Source organism: Protopterus annectens, chromosome 3.part1 (assembly GCF_019279795.1).
Source record: "Protopterus annectens isolate FY-2018-M chromosome 3.part1, PAN1.0, whole genome shotgun sequence".
Lineage (NCBI taxonomy): Eukaryota > Metazoa > Chordata > Ceratodontiformes > Protopteridae > Protopterus > Protopterus annectens.
This window is the reverse complement of record NC_056732.1, coordinates 1,850,131,132-1,850,149,985: the sequence shown is the minus strand read 5'-3', so window position 1 is coordinate 1,850,149,985 and position 18,854 is coordinate 1,850,131,132. Positions and strand designations below refer to the sequence as shown.

Genomic DNA, 18,854 nt, shown 5'->3' with positions numbered 1-18,854 from the left:
ACAAAGCCAATTTTTAGCAGAGGCCCAGGGGAGAAATACTCTAGACACATGTCTTTGTTACATGGGAAGAAACCAGAGTACCTAGAGAAAACCCTCACAAATGCAGGGATGACATGCAGACTCCGCACAGAAGGCACTCCAGCAGAGAATTGAACTGGAAAACTTCTTGCTGTGAGGTGACAGCGCTACCGCTGCACCACTGTGCCATCCATACTCAGAGAATTATACAGTCTACCACACTGCATTGCTTTAGCTCTATGTTATCTATGTTATCAGAGCTAACCACTGAGTGGTTTGAACACTGGCTCAAGATGATTGTCACTGTTAATGTAACACCTTGATGCCATGTGCAAAACTGGGAAAAATTAGTTGTGTATGGACGGATCTTACTGTTATCTTACTATTCACAGTTAACTGCATTTTATGTAAGTATTATTTTCTAGGCATCATGGCTTAGAGAGAAGAAAGAATAGTTGTGTTAAATCTTACCATAACCATAGATGTCCTTTTCTTACTGTGGGACACTCCACCTCAGGAGACCTGAACTTCGGTTCTTATACAAAAGCTTAAGCCTGGCCACTGTAGGTACATGGGACATCGCACATAGGGCTGTAAACCAGGGACCTTAAATGTGATGTCTGAATGCACAGACCTCAGAACTTAAATGCCCAGTTAGACAGTCCCATAGAGAGTAACAAGTGATGTCAACCAGAGGTGCAAAGTGTCATATGCTGGTTAGTCTGACCTGAGACTAGGGTAGTGGCTCAGAGTGCCCTTTAGACAGGTCAAAGGTAAAAAAGAGGGACAGATGGGTAGGAAGGAATATTGCAACATGGAAGAGAAGGACATCTATGGTTATGGTTATGGTAAGATTTTACACAGCTATTCTATGTCCTTATATTCCTTTGTTGCAGTATTCTTAGTGTGGGAGAGTACCACTGCTTAATTAGAGGGAAGGGTAGAGATATATGTAACTGATTCCACAAAACCCTGCAGGATTGCTCTAGTAAACCCTGTCCAGGCTCTGGATATGTGGTCCACTTTGTAGTGTCTGGTGAAGGTGTGAATTGTGGATCAGGTGGCTGCTTCCAGGATGGAGGCTGTGTCTAGGCCTTTGAGGAAGGCTTTGGAGGTTGCTACACTCCTGGTAGAATGAACTCTTACTCCCTGGGGTAAGTGTTTGCCATGATGGGAATAGCAGAAGCAAATAGTTTTCCTAATCCAACAGGTCATGATTTGTTTGGAGACTGCCTTGCCCAGGGCCCTAGGGTGGAAGGATACAAAGAATTGGATAGATTTTCTAATGGACTTAGTTTTGTCTAGATAAAACCTTGGTTGTCTCTGCACATCCAGGGAATGGAATATCCTCTCACTGTCATTGGTTGGAGAGGGGAGGAGGTGGGCAGGTGAATGGATTGGTTTAGGGACAGTTTGTTGACCACTTTAGGCATGAAGGAAGGGTTAATATGTAGGGTTACCCTATCCTTGTGGAAGGTAGTGTAGGGAGAGCAGGCCATTAGAGATTGTAACTCTGGCACCTCTCCAGCTGAGGTAAGGGCTACCAGCAGTACAGTCTTCCATGTACACATTTGGAGCGCAGCAGCACTAGATGGTTCGAATGGGGCCAGTGTTAGTTTTTCTAGAATGAAGTTTAGGTCCCGGGGGTGAGATAGGTTTTCTTGGTGGTCTGATGTGCAAGACCCCTTTCAGGAATTATTTGACATTTAGCGTGGTTAGTAAAGGGCAATCTAGTGGTAGACAGGTTGAAATTGCCGATAGGTGGACTTTCACTGAAGAGTACAAATGACCAACCTTAATTAGTTCACACACATGGGTAAGGACTTGGGGGGGCTGCTTGGCAGGAATCCCTGTCCTTATGGAGACACCAGTTGGAGAATCTTTCCCATTTCAATAAGTAGGATCTCCTAGTAGTCGGTTTCCTAGCATCCCTCAGGGCTAAAAGTACATCCTCTGAGTAGTGGTGTCTGAAAGGGATTAAACGTTTATCACCCAGAGTGTCAGACCTAATATCTGTTGGTGAGGGTGGCCTAATGATTAAGGTGTTTGCCTTGCAAACACAAGGTGCAAGGTTTGAATCTCACAAGGTATAATTGGCTAGGCTTAGAATGGCTCGCAAGGGCAGTTAGCTTAGTACTAATCTATGAACCTATGTAAATAAGAGTTTCCTTTTGCTGTGTGAGTAGGTCCACCATGTGGAGTAACTTGTGGTGATTGCCCTTGGCTAATGAGAGAAGTAGGGAGAACAAATGCTCCCTTGGCCAATAGGGAGTCACCAGCAAGATTTTTGGTTTCTCCCTCCTGATTTTCAGGAGGACTTTTTGAATGAGAGGGAAGGCTGGAAATGCATACAGAAACCGCCCCTTCCATGGAATGCTGACGGCATCTACCCTCCAGGCAAGTGGAGAGTGGTCCTTGGTGCAGAATTTTTCCAATTGGGGGGAGGTAAACAAATCTATCTGAGGTGTGTCCCACCGGTGGACAATGTCTAGAAAGGTTGTCCCTGTTCAGCATCCATTCATGCTGTAGAGGGATGTTCTGCTGAGAATGTCCGCTTGTTTGTTGTCCTGGGAAGAGATGTATGCTGCCTCCAGGGATAAGCTGTTCTGGAGGCAAAGTCCCAGATTTGTAATGTTATCCGGCAGGGGAAGTAGACCTTGGTCCGTACCTGTTTGTTGAGATGCCATATGACCATGGTGTTGTCTGTGAAGATTTGAAGGGAGTCCGGATGCAGGATAGAGAGGAAGGCTTTCAGGGCCAGAAGAACTGCAGCCATTTTCCTCAGATTGATATGCTACTTTTGAACGGTAGGGTGCCAGGTCTCCTGTACCATGAAGCCTTTCCATGGTAGGCCCCCAACCTAGGTCTGAACCATCTGTATGCATGTGCTGGGTTGGGGAGGGTGGTTGTTGTGGAAGGCCTGTGTTCAAAATTATGTGTTGGTCCACCACCTTAGTTCTTTTTTGAAGCAGGGCAGGAGTGTAATCTGGCACTCTAGGGGATGCTGGTGTTGTGACCACACATTTTTCAAGTAGCACTGCAATTTTAACATGTGCGCTCTGGCTACAGGCAGCATAGGGATGGTGGCTGCCATTAGTCCCAGGATCTGCATGAATTGCCTTGCAGATATCTGATGAACCTTTAATAGGCTTTGGAAGTGAGTGGAGAGAGAAAGAACTTTGTCCTGAGAGAGGAAGGCCCACATCAGGTCTGTTCCTATCCTGCAGCCCAGAAAGATTTTGTCCTGCTGGGGGATTAAGGAAGATTTTTGGAGGTTGAGGGTGAATCCCAAGCTTTGCAGCAGGGAAGTGGTGAACCTCAGATGCTTTTGAAGGGGGTCCTCTGTTCCAGCTGGAATGAGGATGTCGTCTAGGTAAGGATAGATTTGAACAGCTTTGGTTCTGCAGAAGGCTGTAGCTGGGGCTAGGCATTTTGTAAATACACTGGGTGCAATAGATAAACCAAAGGGCAAAGCTGTAAATTGAAAGTGAGAGCAAGGCCCAGTGAAATGCAAGAATTTTCTGTGGGAAGGTTTTAAACGGATATGGAGATATGCTTCTTTTAGATCTAGTGTGACCACGAAGGCCTAGGCTGGAAGTAATGAGAGTAGAGTTTGAAGGGATAGCATTCTGAATGATGGAGCTTTCAGGAATAAATTTATAAAGGAAGGATCTAGTATTGGTCTCCAACACCCGTCTTTTTTGGGGACCAGAAAGTCTTGAGTAAAAGTTCCTTTCTGTCCTCGAGGGAGAGGTTCTACATTTTCTAAGGTCAGAAGGTCTTGCAGTATGTGAGGAATGAGATGCAGTTGATTTTTGGAGGGAAAAGAAATGCCACTTAGAAGGGGCTTTTTCCTTCCAGGAAAGGAAATATCAATTTTGTATTATTGCCAGCACCCAGCTGTCTGATGTGATGGATTTCCAAATGGGAAGGCAGTAGGAGAGGCAGCATTCTCGACGCATTTCTCCGGGGCACTCCGCTGACAACAAGGCTCTGTGGAACCTAGTCGGTAAAATGGTCACAAAAAATAAAAATAAAAGAGGCAGCATGACAAGGGGAGGTGGGCAAGGCAGTCATGTATTGTTGGGTCCACTTCTATCTTGAAAAGGCTGCCTTTGACTGGGTTGTGAGACAACTGGTCTGGAGGAGGTTTGCCTCCTGGTTTCTCTCCTATGCCTGGAAGAGGAAGGGGTAACCGAAGAGGGGGGCCTTCTAACTAAGGTAGTCTTTGCAGGATAACTTCTATAGTATTTAGGGATGAGGGACACAAGCAAGTACTTGATGTCTTGAAGCTCTTTACTTTTTTTGACAGGTTTTTGAAAAGGTCTGCAAACTGTTTACCAAACAGGAGGTTGTGGTCTAATGGAGTGTCTAGGATTTTAGACTTTAAATCATCTGGTAGTGGTTGGAGATGTAGACAAGAATATCTGTGGAGCACTGATGCAGAAGCTGCAGACCATGCAGAGGCCTCTGCTGCATCATAACTGCATCTAATAGAATTTCTGCCTACCTGAGAAGCCAGGGACAGTTTAGATGCTATCTCAGTTTTGGTAGGGCAATCAGGGGTGGATGACAGGAAAGTAGTGGCTTGTAATACTAGGTCCAAGGCATATTGTATCATATGGGTTTGATAGTTGATAGATTTAAAGTCTAGGATGGAGGAGGTATACATCTTCATTCCTATCCTGTCCATATTTTTGCTATCCTTATCAGTAGGCAGAAGAGATGCTGATGGAATCAGTCTTGGTTGCTTGTCAGGGGATACAGCAATTACAACAAGGTCTGCCAGGGGTGATTTTACAAGGAATGCTTGATCATCTGGAACTTTATAGAACCTGTCAGGTCTCTTAGGGGCTGGTGGTTGTGAGTCTGGGTTCTTTGATGCATCAAGGTAGGCAGGAATGAAAAGTGGGATGGCTGAAAGAGAGGGAGATTCCACTTGGAGTAATTCAAAATATCTCCTTTGTGTGTCAGTCATTTGGGAAGTGTCCCATTAAAATTATCCTTTCATCTTTGTGATGATCTCCCCAAAGATGATACCTCTGGTGGAGAATCCCCTTCAATGGATTCCTCATCTGGGGAATAATATTCAAGTGGGGAGGTAATTTGAGAGGAATAAGAGAATGATTCATCGGAGGATGAACAGTAGGGTTCCAGTTCTTCTTCCCCTTCCTGGGAAGTAGGCAAAGGGAGAGAAGTGGCAGAGGCAGGCCTAGGACTGAGCACTGTAATGGTGGAAGGAACAGGCCGTGGGCCTAACGGCCATGAAGGCCTGCATCAAGGAGCCGATGAAAGATTGCCAGCCTGGGACTCCTTCAGAAGGCGAAGTCTGGCGCTTTGTTTTCTGTTTCCTTTTTAAAGGTGTATTTCTCTGACTGTCAATGTAAATAAAATAGAAAAAAATGCCATGTAATGCATGGGCAAGTTTTCTTTTTTATGCATGTATTAAGAGGCAGATTTAATGTCCAGGAAAAGTTAAATAATGGATTAAATACTGTCAGAGAGGATGGGGTGGTGAGGTGGGAAAAGAATATAATCTAAGAAAAGATAATGATGGGAAACCACGAATAAAGGACAAACCAAATGAAAAATTGTGAAAGGAAGAGCAGTTACACATCACATACTAAAACAGCATGTGTTGGTGTAACAATTTTCATTTGAAAATGGAGGATGATGTGTGAGAGGTCAGACTGTTGTGTGGTCAGTGATGAGGAGGATTAACAAATGAAATGGGAGGTGAGTTTTGGTGAGGAAAGAAAAAGTACAGTTTTGTACCTACCATAAATGTAGATGTTCGAAGATCCACATTGCTGCAGTCCTTACTTATGGGTAGTCCGCTGTCCTCGGTCAGCCCGAATACCAAAGTATTAGGCTGATGTCGGTCATGGGTGCATAGCCCTGACATCAGAGCGTCAGGGTATAAAAGCGCATGACCGACGTCATATCCTCAGTCATTTCTTGCCCCAGATGTCAGAAGGCCCTAAAAGAAAGGCCACAGCCAAAAAACAGAGAACCTCCCCCAAAAGATATGCCCAACTACAGCCATCACCCAAACCATATAACCATGCTAAGCTACAGAGGGGAAGGAGGGAGGGAAAGTGGACTGCAGCAATGTGGATCTTCGAACATCTACATTTATGGTAGGTACAAAACTGTACTATGTTCTTCATCTCACATTGCTGCAGTCCTTACTTATGGGTAGAATCCCAAAGCAACGGGAAAGGGAGGTTGGAAAAATCATAAAGCAGTAGGGGCAGCTAAAATGCCCTGTAATATTGCAGTGGCAAATCCAGCCCTAGATTTAGAATAAAGAGGAAGGTGGTAATGTCTAGAAAAAGTATGTACTGAACTCCAAGTGGCTGCTTCCAAAATATCTTTTGTAGCTACCCCCCTTAGAAAGGCAGTAGAAGTTGCAGTAGCTCTAGTGGAATGAGGTCTGATTCCAGCCGGAATCTCCTTACCATGATGGGAATAACAAAAAGAAATACAAAACCCAATCCATTTAGAAATAGTTTGTTTTGAAACAGGTCTACCCTGTGAACCCAAAGCAAAGGAAACAAACAACTGCTGAGACTGTCTGAACTCCTTGGTTCTGCTCAAATAATAACGCAACTGCCTGTGAATATCCAAAGTATGCAAAATCTTTTCCCCTTTATTTTGAGGATTTGCATAAAAAGTAGGCAAATGAATAGTTTGGTTTAAGGCCACACTAGAAACCACTTTAGGCATAAAGGAAGGATTAGTACGCAAAGATACCCTATCCTTATGAAAAATCAAGAAAGGCTCCACTGCCATAAGGGCCTGCAATTCAGAAACCCTTCTTGCAGAAGTAATGGCCAACAAAAAAGCAGTTTTCCATGATAAATACTTTAATTCGGCAGTAGCTGCAGGCTCAAAAGGTTGTAGAGTAAGCTTTTCCAACACAAAATTGAGATCCCAAGCAGGAGTAGGAGCTCTACGTGGGGGTCTTATGTTCTTTGCCCCTCTGAGAAACTGCTTAAACAAAGGATGAGAGAATAAAGGAGGGTCACAGTCATAGTGAGCCGAAATGGCTGCGGCATGAACCTTTATGGAGGAGAAGGACAAACCTTTGTCTAATAACTCAGTAAGATATTGTAAGGAAGCACTCAAATTAGGCTTGGAAACATCAAAGTCCTTCCCTTTGCTCCAAAAAAATAAAAAATCTCCTCCATTTATCAGCATAAACTTTCCATGTACTAGGCCTCCTGGCCTCCAAAATAACCTTCAAAACTTGTTGTGGAAGCTGAGAACCTCCAGAATTTAAAACAGAATATGCCAGGCTGTTAGATGCAGAGACTGAATTCTGACATTGAGAAAGTGATTGCCCTCCTGAGACAAAAGGTGTGGAATCAAAGGCAGAGGCCATGGAGGCTTCCGGACCAAACTCCTCAGTAGTGGGTACCAGTGTTGTCGAGGCCAATCCGGTGCTATCAGGATCATGGATGGCTTGTCTTGTCTGGCCTTCAAGAGAACCTTGGGCAGAAGAGGTAGAGGTGGAAAGGCATATACATGAAGACTGTTCCAACTGAATGACAGAGCATCCACCTTCCAAGCTGTGGGATGAAACCTTCTTGTGCAAAACTTTGGCAACTGGTAATTTAGTGGAGAAGCGAACAGATCTATGTCTGGAGTCCCCCATGCCACTGTCAACTTTTGAAATACCTGAGGATCCAATTTCCACTCGTGAGGATCCACTATTTGTCTGCTCAATACATCTGCTAAGGAGTTCTGTGCTCCTGGCAGAAACCTTGCCTGAAGATTGAGGTTGTAACTGAGAGCTGTCTCCCACAAAATCATCGCTTGCCTGCAAAGAGGGTAAGAATGAGTTCCCCCTTGCTTGTTGATGTACCACATGACAGTTGTGTTGTCTGTTAGAATCAACACCTGCCCTGGGTGAAGTAAATCCTTGAAAGCCATCAATGCAAATTGTACTGCTAACATCTCCTTCAGGTTGATATGCAAATGTTGAAGTCTGGCAGGCCACGTGTCTTGCACCCATTTTCCATCGAGGTGTGCTCCCAAGCCTTGTCCGAGGCATCCGTCGTTAGAATCTGACTCGCCTCTGGTCGGGTCACAGAGAGTCCCTTGTTTAGGTGACATTCCTGAGCCCACCACAAAAATTCCTTCTGAATGCAAGGTATTATCTGAATGACAGTGTCTAGATCCTGGCAGTGTTGTGTCCATAGATTTTTGAGATACCATTGAAGCTTCCTCATATGCAATTTGGCATTGGGAAGCACCAGAATACAAGATGCCATGAACCCCAAGGCTTGAAGGACTGTCCTTGCAGTCAGCCTGGACTGTAGAGACATTTGTTGGAAATAACGTGAAAGACTTTTCTGTTTGTCCGGGGTCAAAAAGGCCATCTGGGAAGCTGTATTCAGTCTCACACCCAGAAAGCACATGTCCTGAGAGGGTACTAGACTGGACTTTGTTTCGTTCACAGAATACCCGAGGCATCTCAACACTACCATCACATACTGTAGATGTTGAAGAAGCTCGTCCTTGTCTTGTGCCATAATCAGGCAATCGTCCAAATAAGGATAAATTTGTATTCCTTCCATCCTGAAAAAGGCTATCACTGGAGCCAGAACCTTTGTGAACACTCTGGGTGCAGTAGATAAGCCAAAGGGCAATGCAGAGAACTGATAATGTAAATTCCCAGCTCGAAAACGCAGGTACTTCCTGCAACTGGGCCTGATAGGAACATGAAGATAAGCCTCTTTTAGATCCAAAGTTACCATCCAGTGATCTTTTCCCAGGAGAGGCAAAAGCTGTTGTAAAGTCAACATTTTGAACCTTGGAATGTCCAAATAAGTGTTGAGGAGAGATAAATCCAAAATCGGTCTCCACGTGTTCCCTTTCTTTGGTACTAGAAACAGGCGGGAATAAAACCCTAGACCCACTTCTGAAGGAGGTACTGGCTGTATGGCTCCCATGTGAAGAAGTAAAGAAATCTGTTTGTGAGCCTCCATCCTTTGTCGAGGAGGAATGTCTGGCATACCTTTGAAAGGAGGCAAAGTATGGAAATAAAACTTGTAACCTTTGCTTATAATGCCCAACACCCATTCGTCTTGGGTGATTAAAAACCAATTTTGCTTGAAGAGAGCTAGTTTTCCTCCCAAAGGAGCTACCAGGCAAGAAGGATCTGGTAGCTGAAAATGCAGGTCATTGGGCCTGTTTACGAAAGGACTGGCCCCTACCCTCACCAGCAGATTGAGCAGGCGAACTCCATGTTCTAGGCCTAAAGGTACTCTGAGCCCTGCCCCTACCCCGCCTAGATCTACCCCTAGACTGGGAATCAGAAGAAGGGTACATCCACCCCTTAGCAGGCCAATTTCTACTAAACTTAGGAGGTTGAACCTGCAAAAAATCTTTAACAGTCTGCATAGACTTAGCCTTGTCCTCCATTTTCTTCAAAACAGACTCCACAGGAGGACCAAACAAAACTTCGGACTGTAAAGGGCATCCAGAATTCTAGACTTAACATGCTCAGATAAATTCTGATCCTTAAGCCAGGCATGCCTACGAAGAACTGAACCAGTGGCAGCCACTCTCGAAGAAGCCTGCAAAGCATCAAAGCCACACTGCAAAGAATGTTTCCCCACCTGCTCAGAAACATGCACCAAATCTTGCAATTCTTTACACTCAATGCCCTCTGCCAAAGCATCCACCTTAGATTTTAGCTGAGAGAGGAAATTCTGATATTTCAACATATGAAACTGGCAATTTAAAGCCCTCATTGCTAAAGTAGAAGAGGTGTACACCTTCTTACCCCATCTGTCCAAAGCTCTAGCTTCCTTATCTAGAGGAACCGGATTCTTTACAACAGAAGCCCTAACACCCTTAGGCCCCTGACTAATAGTTTCCGGTCCGCCCTAGGACTCTTATATAGGTATTTATGAGCCTCAGGTACCCTATAATACCTATCCGGTTTAACTGGTGCAGGAGGCATAGAATCTGGATTGAACGAGGCCTCCGAAAAAACATCCTGAACAACATCCAAAACAGGAGGAATAGCCAAGGGTCTGTGCTGTGGTAAAAACAAGAACTCTCTAAGCCTCTTTCTGGAATCTGAGTAATCCTGTCCTTCCCACTTAAAATGTTCCCTCATAGAGTGTAAGGTTTCTGAAAATGAAAAATCCTCTGGAGGGGAAGCAGAAGGAGTAGAATCCTCTGCATCGGAATCCGAATAAGGAGGAAAATCTTGAATATCTTCAGCAGAAGACTCAGAATCATCTGAGGCCTGCTCCAAAATTTCCAACTCTGGCTCTACCCTGGGCCTCTTATCAGGAGGGGGCATGGAACCTCTAATTAAAGAAATCAAATCTTCTGCCATCTTAAGCATATGCTTCTTAGGTACAGACCCTGAAGAACCAGAACTAACTCCAGAAGAAGGCAAAACAGACCTGCCCTTAGAAGGAGCCCTAGAAACAGAAGCAGAAGGCCTAACCCCCTTAGACAAAGAAGGGAGAATAGTAACCTGAGAGGCCCCTTCAGCCTGACCTGACTCCTGTGAGGCCACATCCTGTAAAATCAAGGTTTCCCCCTGAGACTCAACAGAAACTTCAGCCGGCTCCACCTGTTCCACTGCAGTCTCTAAAGGACCGGCGTACGAAATGGACAAATCATCCTGTCTAGGCTTTACAGATTTGTCTTTACGCTTCTTAGGAAGCGGGCCGGAGGATCCGACGGCATATTATAATTACACCTTTTGCCAAAGACTAACCTAGCGCAATCTAGCCTTCTCTTAATAGTGCGCTTATTAAACCTAGCACAAAACCGACACCCAACTACGTCGTGCTCCGGTCCCAAGCAAGGGATACAAAGCGAGTGGTAATCCCTATGCGGTATCTGCTTCCCACAAGAAATACAATTATTCACTTTTTCTGACATCCGGTAAACAACTGAGGCAAGAAAAAAACAAAAATGCTCCCCAACGGGGTACTTATCCCAACTTGGTATGTCTGAAACTCCGAAATCAAAAAATTTCAGAAAGCCGAACGACACTTGCAACGCTGCTTCTGCATCGGACCATGCGGCAAAAAAGACTGAGGATATGACGTCGGTCATACGCTTTTATACCCTGACGCTCTGATGTCAGGGCTGTGCGCCCATGACCGACGTCAGCCTAATACTTTGGTATTCGGGCCGACCGAGGACAGCGGACTACCCATAAGTAAGGACTGCAGCAATGTGAGATGAAGAACATCAGAACAGCTAAAAGAGCAGTGAAGGATGTTGAAAGTATAAAGCTTTTAAACTATCAGGTTGCAGAGGAACACACATGACAAACAGTAATTCAGGATTGCTTGATTACCTGTGTCAACTTACTAAGAAACAGACAGCAATAAAAACAAGTGATGTACCCTGGTGTCTTTTACTATAGCAGCACCCCTAGTAATCTCAATTCACCTGAAGACCATTACCTGTGAATTACCTGCTTAGGGACGCCTAAAGTAATGCTACTTTGGTGTGACAGCAACTATACAAAACTACACCTGCGGATATAAAGGTTCATGATCTGCATCCCCTTGTTTACTTCCTGTGTAATACAAACTCTTATTCATTCATTCACTAATTCATTCACAATTATGTGTGCATACACTGGTTTGCATAATGTAAAAAACAAAAGAAAAAAGAAGTCGATGCTCTAACCTGGATATTGGAGATCTCCTGCTTCTGTGCGCCTTGAAGTTTTTTAAGATGGTTGATCTTTGATGCAAGAGTAGTTTCCATCTCTCCCTGGATATAAAGAACAGTATTAATTCATCAGGTATTAAGAACAATATTTTATAACTTGAAGCAAATGAGATTTTCTAATGATGTTGCAATAACAAAGTAAAATATTTGCACTCATCTTGTGAAGGCTGCTAGTAAAGACTGCTGAGTGAGAATTTCTGATCTGGTTTGCCATTTCTAGATAACCTTTTTTGTCCTTGTTTGATTACACAGCTAATTTAATTACATTGTCTTGAAGTTTTTAAGAGTAATGACTTAAAACAACTTGCTTAATTGCTTTTGAAGTGTGGCAGGCGCTGCAAAACTGTTTTTTTTTAATTTAGGGTAAGGAAACACGTCAACAATTTCCTGTAAAACCTGCCAAAATGCTGTGTAAGCATTTTATTTTATTATTTATTTATTTATTTTGGGTAATTTGACTGCATATATTTTCCTGTATCTGCTTTGTATTTTATTGCAGTGTTATTTTAATGAAAACATTTTTCTTCTTGGAGTTTTAAAAGTTCTAGGTTAATCTAACTCCTTTTGCATAAATGGATGAAGTCCTGATCTGAGCAAGAGTTTTACTAATGATTCAGGTACCTGCTGTAACTGGTGTAGCAGAGGGGGACTGATATCAGGGCTGAGTTTTACTAATGAGTCAGGTACGTGCTGTAGCAGGTATAGCAGAGGGGGAGTGATAATCAGGGCTGAGTTTTACTAATGAATCAGGTACCTGCTGTAGCGGGTGTAGCAGAGGGGGAGTGATATCTGGGCTGAGTTTTACTAATGAGTCAGGTACCTGATGTAGGTGGTGTAGCAGAGGGGGACTGATATCTGGGCTGAGTTTTACTAATGAGTCAGGTACCTGCTGTAGCGGGTGTAGCAGAGGGTGACTGATATCAGGGCTGAGTTTTACTAATGAGTCAGGTACCTGCTGTAGCAGGTGTAGCAGAGGGGGACTGATATCAGGGCTGAGTTTGACTAATGAGTCAGGTACCTGCTGTAGCGGGTGTAGCAGAGGGGGAGTGATATCTGGGCTGAGTTTTACTAATGAGTCAGGTACCTGCTGTAGCAGGTATAGCAGAGGGGGAGTGATATCAGGGCTGAGTTTTACTAATGAGTCAGGTACGTGCTGTAGCAGGTGTAGCAGAGGGTGACTGATATCTGGGCTGAGTTTGACTAATCAGTCAGGTACCTGATATAGGTGGTGTAGCAGAGGGGGAATGATATCAGGGCTGAGTTTTACTAATGAGTCAGGTACCTGCTGTAACTGGTGTAGCAGAGGGGGACTGATATCAGGGCTGAGTTTGACTAATCAGTCAGGTACCTGATATAGGTGGTGTAGCAGAGGGGGAATGATATCAGGGCTGAGTTTTACTAATGAGTCAGGTACCTGCTGTAGCGGGTGTAGCAGAGGGGGACTGATATCAGGGTTGAGTTTTACTAATGAGTCAGGTACCTGATGTAGGTGGTGTAGCAGAGGGGGAGTGATATCAGGGCTGAGTTTTACTAATGAGTCAGGTACCTGCTGTAACTGGTGTAGCAGAGGGGGAGTGATATCAGGGCTGAGTTTTACTAATGAGTCAGGTACCTGCTGTAGCGGGTGTAGCAGAGGGGGAATGATATCAGGTCTGAGTTTTACTAATGAGTCAGGTACCTGATGTAGCGGGTGTAGCAGAGGGGGAGTGATATCAGGGCTGAGTTTTACTAATGAGTCAGGTACCTGCTGTAGCGGGTGTAGCAGAGGGGGACTGATATCAGGGCTGAGTTTTACTAATGAGTCAGGTACCTGATGTAGGTGGTGTAGCAGAGGGGGACTGATATCAGGGCTGAGTTTTACTAATGAGTCAGGTACCTGATGTAGCGGGTGTAGCAGAGGGGGAGTGATATCAGGGCTGAGTTTTACTAATGAGTCAGGTACCTGCTGTAGCGGGTGTAGCAGAGGGGGAGTGATATCAGGGCTGAGTTTTACTAATGAGTCAGGTACCTGATGTAGCGGGTGTAGCAGAGGGGGACTGATATCTGGGCTGAGTTTGACTAATGAGTCAGGTACCTGCTGTAGCGGGTGTAGCAGAGGGGGAGTGATATCTGGGCTGAGTTTTACTAATGAGTCAGGTACCTGCTGTAGCGGGTGTAGCAGAGGGGGAGTGATATCAGGGCTGAGTTTTACTAATGAGTCAGGTACCTGCTGTAGCGGGTGTAGCAGAGGGGGACTGATATCAGGGCTGAGTTTTACTAATGAGTCAGGTACCTGCTGTAGCGGGTGTAGCAGAGGGGGACTGATATCAGGGCTGAGTTTTACTAATGAGTCAGGTACCTGCTGTAGCGGGTGTAGCAGAGGGTGACTGATATCAGGGTTGAGTTTGACTAATGATTCAGGTACCTGCTGTAGCGGGTGTAGCAGAGGGGGAATGATATCAGGGCTGAGTTTTACTAATGAGTCAGGTACCTGCTGTAACTGGTGTAGCAGAGGGTGACTGATATCAGGGCTGAGTTTTACTAATGAGTCAGGTACCTGCTGTAGCAGGTGTAGCAGAGGGTGACTGATATCAGGGCTGAGTTTTACTAATGAGTCAGGTACCTGCTGTAACTGGTGTAGCAGAGGGGGACTGATATCAGGGCTGAGTTTTACTAATGAGTCAGGTACCTGCTGTAGCGGGTGTAGCAGAGGGTGACTGATATCAGGGCTGAGTTTTACTAATGAGTCAGGTACCTGATGTAGGTGGTGTAGCAGAGGGGGACTGATATCAGGGCTGAGTTTTACTAATGAGTCAGGTACCTGCTGTAGCGGGTGTAGCAGAGGGTGACTGATATCAGGGCTGAGTTTTACTAATGAGTCAGGTACCTGCTGTAGCGGGTGTAGCAGAGGGGGAGTGATATCTGGGCTGAGTTTGACTAATCAGTCAGGTACCTGATGTAGGTGGTGTAGCAGAGGGGGAGTGATATCAGGGCTGAGTTTTACTAATGAATCAGGTACCTGATGTAGGTGGTATAGCAGAGGGGGAATGATATCAGGGCTGAGTTTTACTAATGAGTCAGGTACCTGATGTAGGTGGTATAGCAGAGGGGGAGTGATATCTGGGCTGAGTCTGACTAGTGAGTCAGGTACCTGCTGTAGCGGGTGTAGCAGAGGGGGACTGATATCAGGGCTGAGTTTTACTAATGAATCAGGTACCTGATGTAGGTGGTATAGCAGAGGGGGAGTGATAATCAGGGCTGAGTTTTACTAATGAGTCAGGTACCTGCTGTAGCAGTTGTAGCAGAGGGGGATTGATATCTGGGGCTGGGTTTGGCTAATCAGTCAGGTACCTGCTGTAGCTGGTATAGCAGATGGCGAATTATGAGACTGATTCTGCTCACCTCTCTCAGGGAGGGGAAGGGGTGGGTCAGGACATAAGTAGTACATGGGAATTTCCTGGTGGTAACCAGAGAAATATGCCTAGAGTTAATTTTCTGATAGACAGAGTTAACTGCAGGCTTATGTCACTTGAAAGCCAACTCCACAGCCATCCGGCTATGAGAGCACCAGTTCTAGTACCTTAATGTTACACCCAAATGGGAATGAATGAATAGGGTGTTTGTTGGAAGTTTGATGGTCAAATGTGTGGAAATGGACAAAAAGATGTTAAAAAAAATATAGCAGAAAGGGCAGAAAGCTAACAGCTTGTTTCCTTCTGTAAGGCTGAAGCAATTCACTGTTTTTGAACTGTGGAAAGATGTGTAACTATTACATTTATTTAAGATAAAGAGACAGCTCAATGTTATATTGACACAACCACAAGGAAGACTGTTCTATGAGTGTTTCTGATTTTTCTTTTCTGTAATTTGCTTACTACATTGTCTTTTTCTTCTACTTTATACTGAAGTTTTACATTACTTTAAAAGTTTTGTATGTGTGGTGTTTCAAAACTTTCAGTAAAGAAAGCTGTGTTTTTCATGTGAGTCAAGGGAAATAACTGCTTCTGGACTGTGACATGAACTAAGAGCACACATTTTCATTAAAAATGTGAAAAAAGGTAACACTTTATTGAGAGAGCTTCCAGTAATGGTCATAATGTGACTATGTGAGTATTTTGTTTCTGTGTAAGTATGTAATTAGCCCTGTAACTATTGCCATGAGAGTATTTTGTTTCTGTGTAAGTATGTAATTAGCCCTGTAACTATTGCCATGAGAGTATTTTGTTTCTGTGTAAGTATGTAATTAGCCCTGTAACTATTGCCATGAGAGTATTTTGTTTCTGTGTAAGTATGTAATTAGCCCTGTAACTATTGCCATGAGAGTATTTTGTTTCTGTGTAAGTATGTAATTAGCCCTGTAACTAATGTGTTCTTAATACCTCTGGCAATTCATATGCATTTCCATTCCCATTCTCATGTCATTTGTGTATACAGTGATCACTTCAAGAGCATATAAAATGCCAATGAATTATTTTTTCAATAAAACTTGTAGTAAAACATATTTTAGTGACCATTTGATAGTTAACACAGAATTCTTAGATGTTAACAACCTACGTCCTGTGGTTGTGAGCTCGGTTTACAATCACTGACAACAATGCAATTTTCACACTGGAATGTGCATAACAGTAAAACAGCTCATTGACACTGGGGCAATTCTGACACTGAAATGTGTATAACTGTAACAAAAGATAACGCCCATGCATATAACTCTCATGTTGTAATCTGTATAACTGTAACAAAAGATAACGCCCATGCATATATATCTCATGTTATAATCAGTATAACTGTAACAAAAGATAACATCCATGCATATAATTCTCATGTTGTAATCTGTATAACTGTAACAAAAGATAACGCCCATGCATATAATTCTCATGTTGTAATCTGTATAACTGTAAAAAAAGATAACGCCCATGCATATAATTCTCATGTTGTAATTTGTATAACTGTAACAAAAGATAACGCCCATGCATAGAATTCTCATATTGGAATCTGTATAACTGTAACAAAAGATAACGCCCATGCATATAATTCTCATGTTGTAATCTGTATAACTGTAACAAAAGATAATGCCCATGCATATAATTCTCATGTTGTAATCTGTATAACTGTAACAAAAGATAACGCCCATGCATATAGGACTCATGTTGTAATCTGTATAACTGTAACAAAAGATAACGCCCATGCATATAATTCTCATGTTGTAATCTGTATAACTGTAACAAAAGATAATGCCCATGCATATAATTCTCATGTTGTAATCTGTATAACTGTAACAAATGATAACGCCCATGCATATAATTCTCATGTTGTAATCTGTATAACTGTAATAAAAGATAACGCCCATGCCTATAATTCTCATGTTGTAATCTGTATAACTGTAACAAAAGCTAATGTCCATGCATATAATTCTCATGTTGTAATCTGTATAACTGTAACAAAATAAAACGCCCATGCACATAATTCTCATGTTGTAATCTGTATAACTGCAACAAACGATAATGCCATGCATATAATTCTCATGTTGTAATCTGTATAACTGTAACAAAGGATAACGCCCATGCATATAATTCTCATGTTGTAATCTGTATAACTGTAACAAAAGCTAATGTCCATGCATATAATTCTCATGTTGTAATCTGTATAACTGTAACAAAAGATAACGCCCATACATATAATTCTCATGTTGTAATCTGTATAACTGTAACAAAAGATAACGCCCATGCATATAATTCTCATGTTGTAATCTGTATAACTGTAACAAAAGATAACGCCCATGCATATAATTCTCATGTTGTAATCTGTATAACTGTAACAAAAGATAACGCCCATGCATATAAATATCATGTTGTAATCTGTATAACTGTAACAAAAGATAACGCCCATGCATATAATTCTCATGTTGTAATCTGTATAACTGTAACAAAAGATAATGCCCATGCATATAATTCTCATGTTGTAATCTGTATAACTGTAACAAAAGATAATGCCCATGCATATAATTCTCATGTTGTAATCTGTATAACTGTAACAAAAGATAACGCCCATGCTTATAATTCTCATGTTGTAATCTGTATAAATATAAGAAAAGATGACGCCCATGCATATAATTCTCATGTTGTAATCTGTATAACTGTAACAAAAGATAACACCCATGCATATAATTCTCATGTTGTAATCTGTATAACTGGAAAAAAAGATAACGCCCATGCATATAATTCTCATGTTGTAATCTGTATAACTGGAACAAAAGATAACGCCCATGCATATAATGCTCATGTTGTAATCTGTATAACTGGAACAAAAGATAATGCCCATGCATATAATTCTCAGGTTGTAATCTGTATAACTGTAACTAAAGATAATGCCCATGCATATAATTCTCATGTGGTAATCTGTATAACTGTAACAAAAGATAATGCCCATGCATATAATTCTCATGTTGTAAACTGTATAACTGTAACAAAAGATAATGCCCATGCATATAATTCTCATGTTGTAATCTGTATAACTGTAACAAAATATAATGCCCATGCATATAATTCTCATGTTGTAATCTGTATAACTGGAACAAAAGATAACGCCCATGCATATAATTCTCATGTTGTAATCTGTATAACTGGAACAAAAGATAACGCCCATGCATATAATTCTCATGTTGTAATCTGTATAACTGTAACAAAAGATAACGCCCATGCATATAATTCTCATGTTGTAATCTGTATAACTGTAACAAAAGATAACACCCATGCATATAATTCTCATGTTGTAATCTGTATAACTGGAACAAAAGATAACGCCCATGCATATAATTCTCATGTTGTAATCTGTATAACTGTAACAAAAGATAACACCCATGCATATAATTCTCATGTTGTAATCTGTATAACTGTAACAAAAGATAACACCCATGCATATAATTCTCATGTTGTAATCTGTATAACTGTAACAAAAGATAACGCCCATGCATATAATTCTCATGTTGTAATCTGTATAACTGTAACAAAAGATAATGCCCATGCATATAATTCTCATGTTGTAATCTGTATAACTGTAACAAAAGATAACGCCCATGCATATAATTCTCATGTTGTAATCTGTATAACTGTAACAAAAAAAAAAGAAAAAATTTT

The 18,854-nt window shown here is 42.4% G+C and overlaps 1 protein-coding gene across 3 annotated transcripts in view; it reads right to left on the bottom strand.

Annotated features, from left to right (window-relative positions):
- The window catches only part of LOC122798759 (zinc-binding protein A33-like), a 576,341-nt gene that overhangs the window by 358,209 nt on the left and 199,278 nt on the right, over window positions 1-18,854 (bottom strand). For all 3 annotated transcript variants that reach the window (XM_044067864.1, XM_044067862.1, XM_044067863.1), the window contains exon 2: window positions 11,698-11,784. In XM_044067864.1, the coding sequence (XP_043923799.1) occupies window positions 11,698-11,784 (87 nt within the window). The remainder of the gene's footprint in view (window positions 1-11,697; window positions 11,785-18,854) is intronic.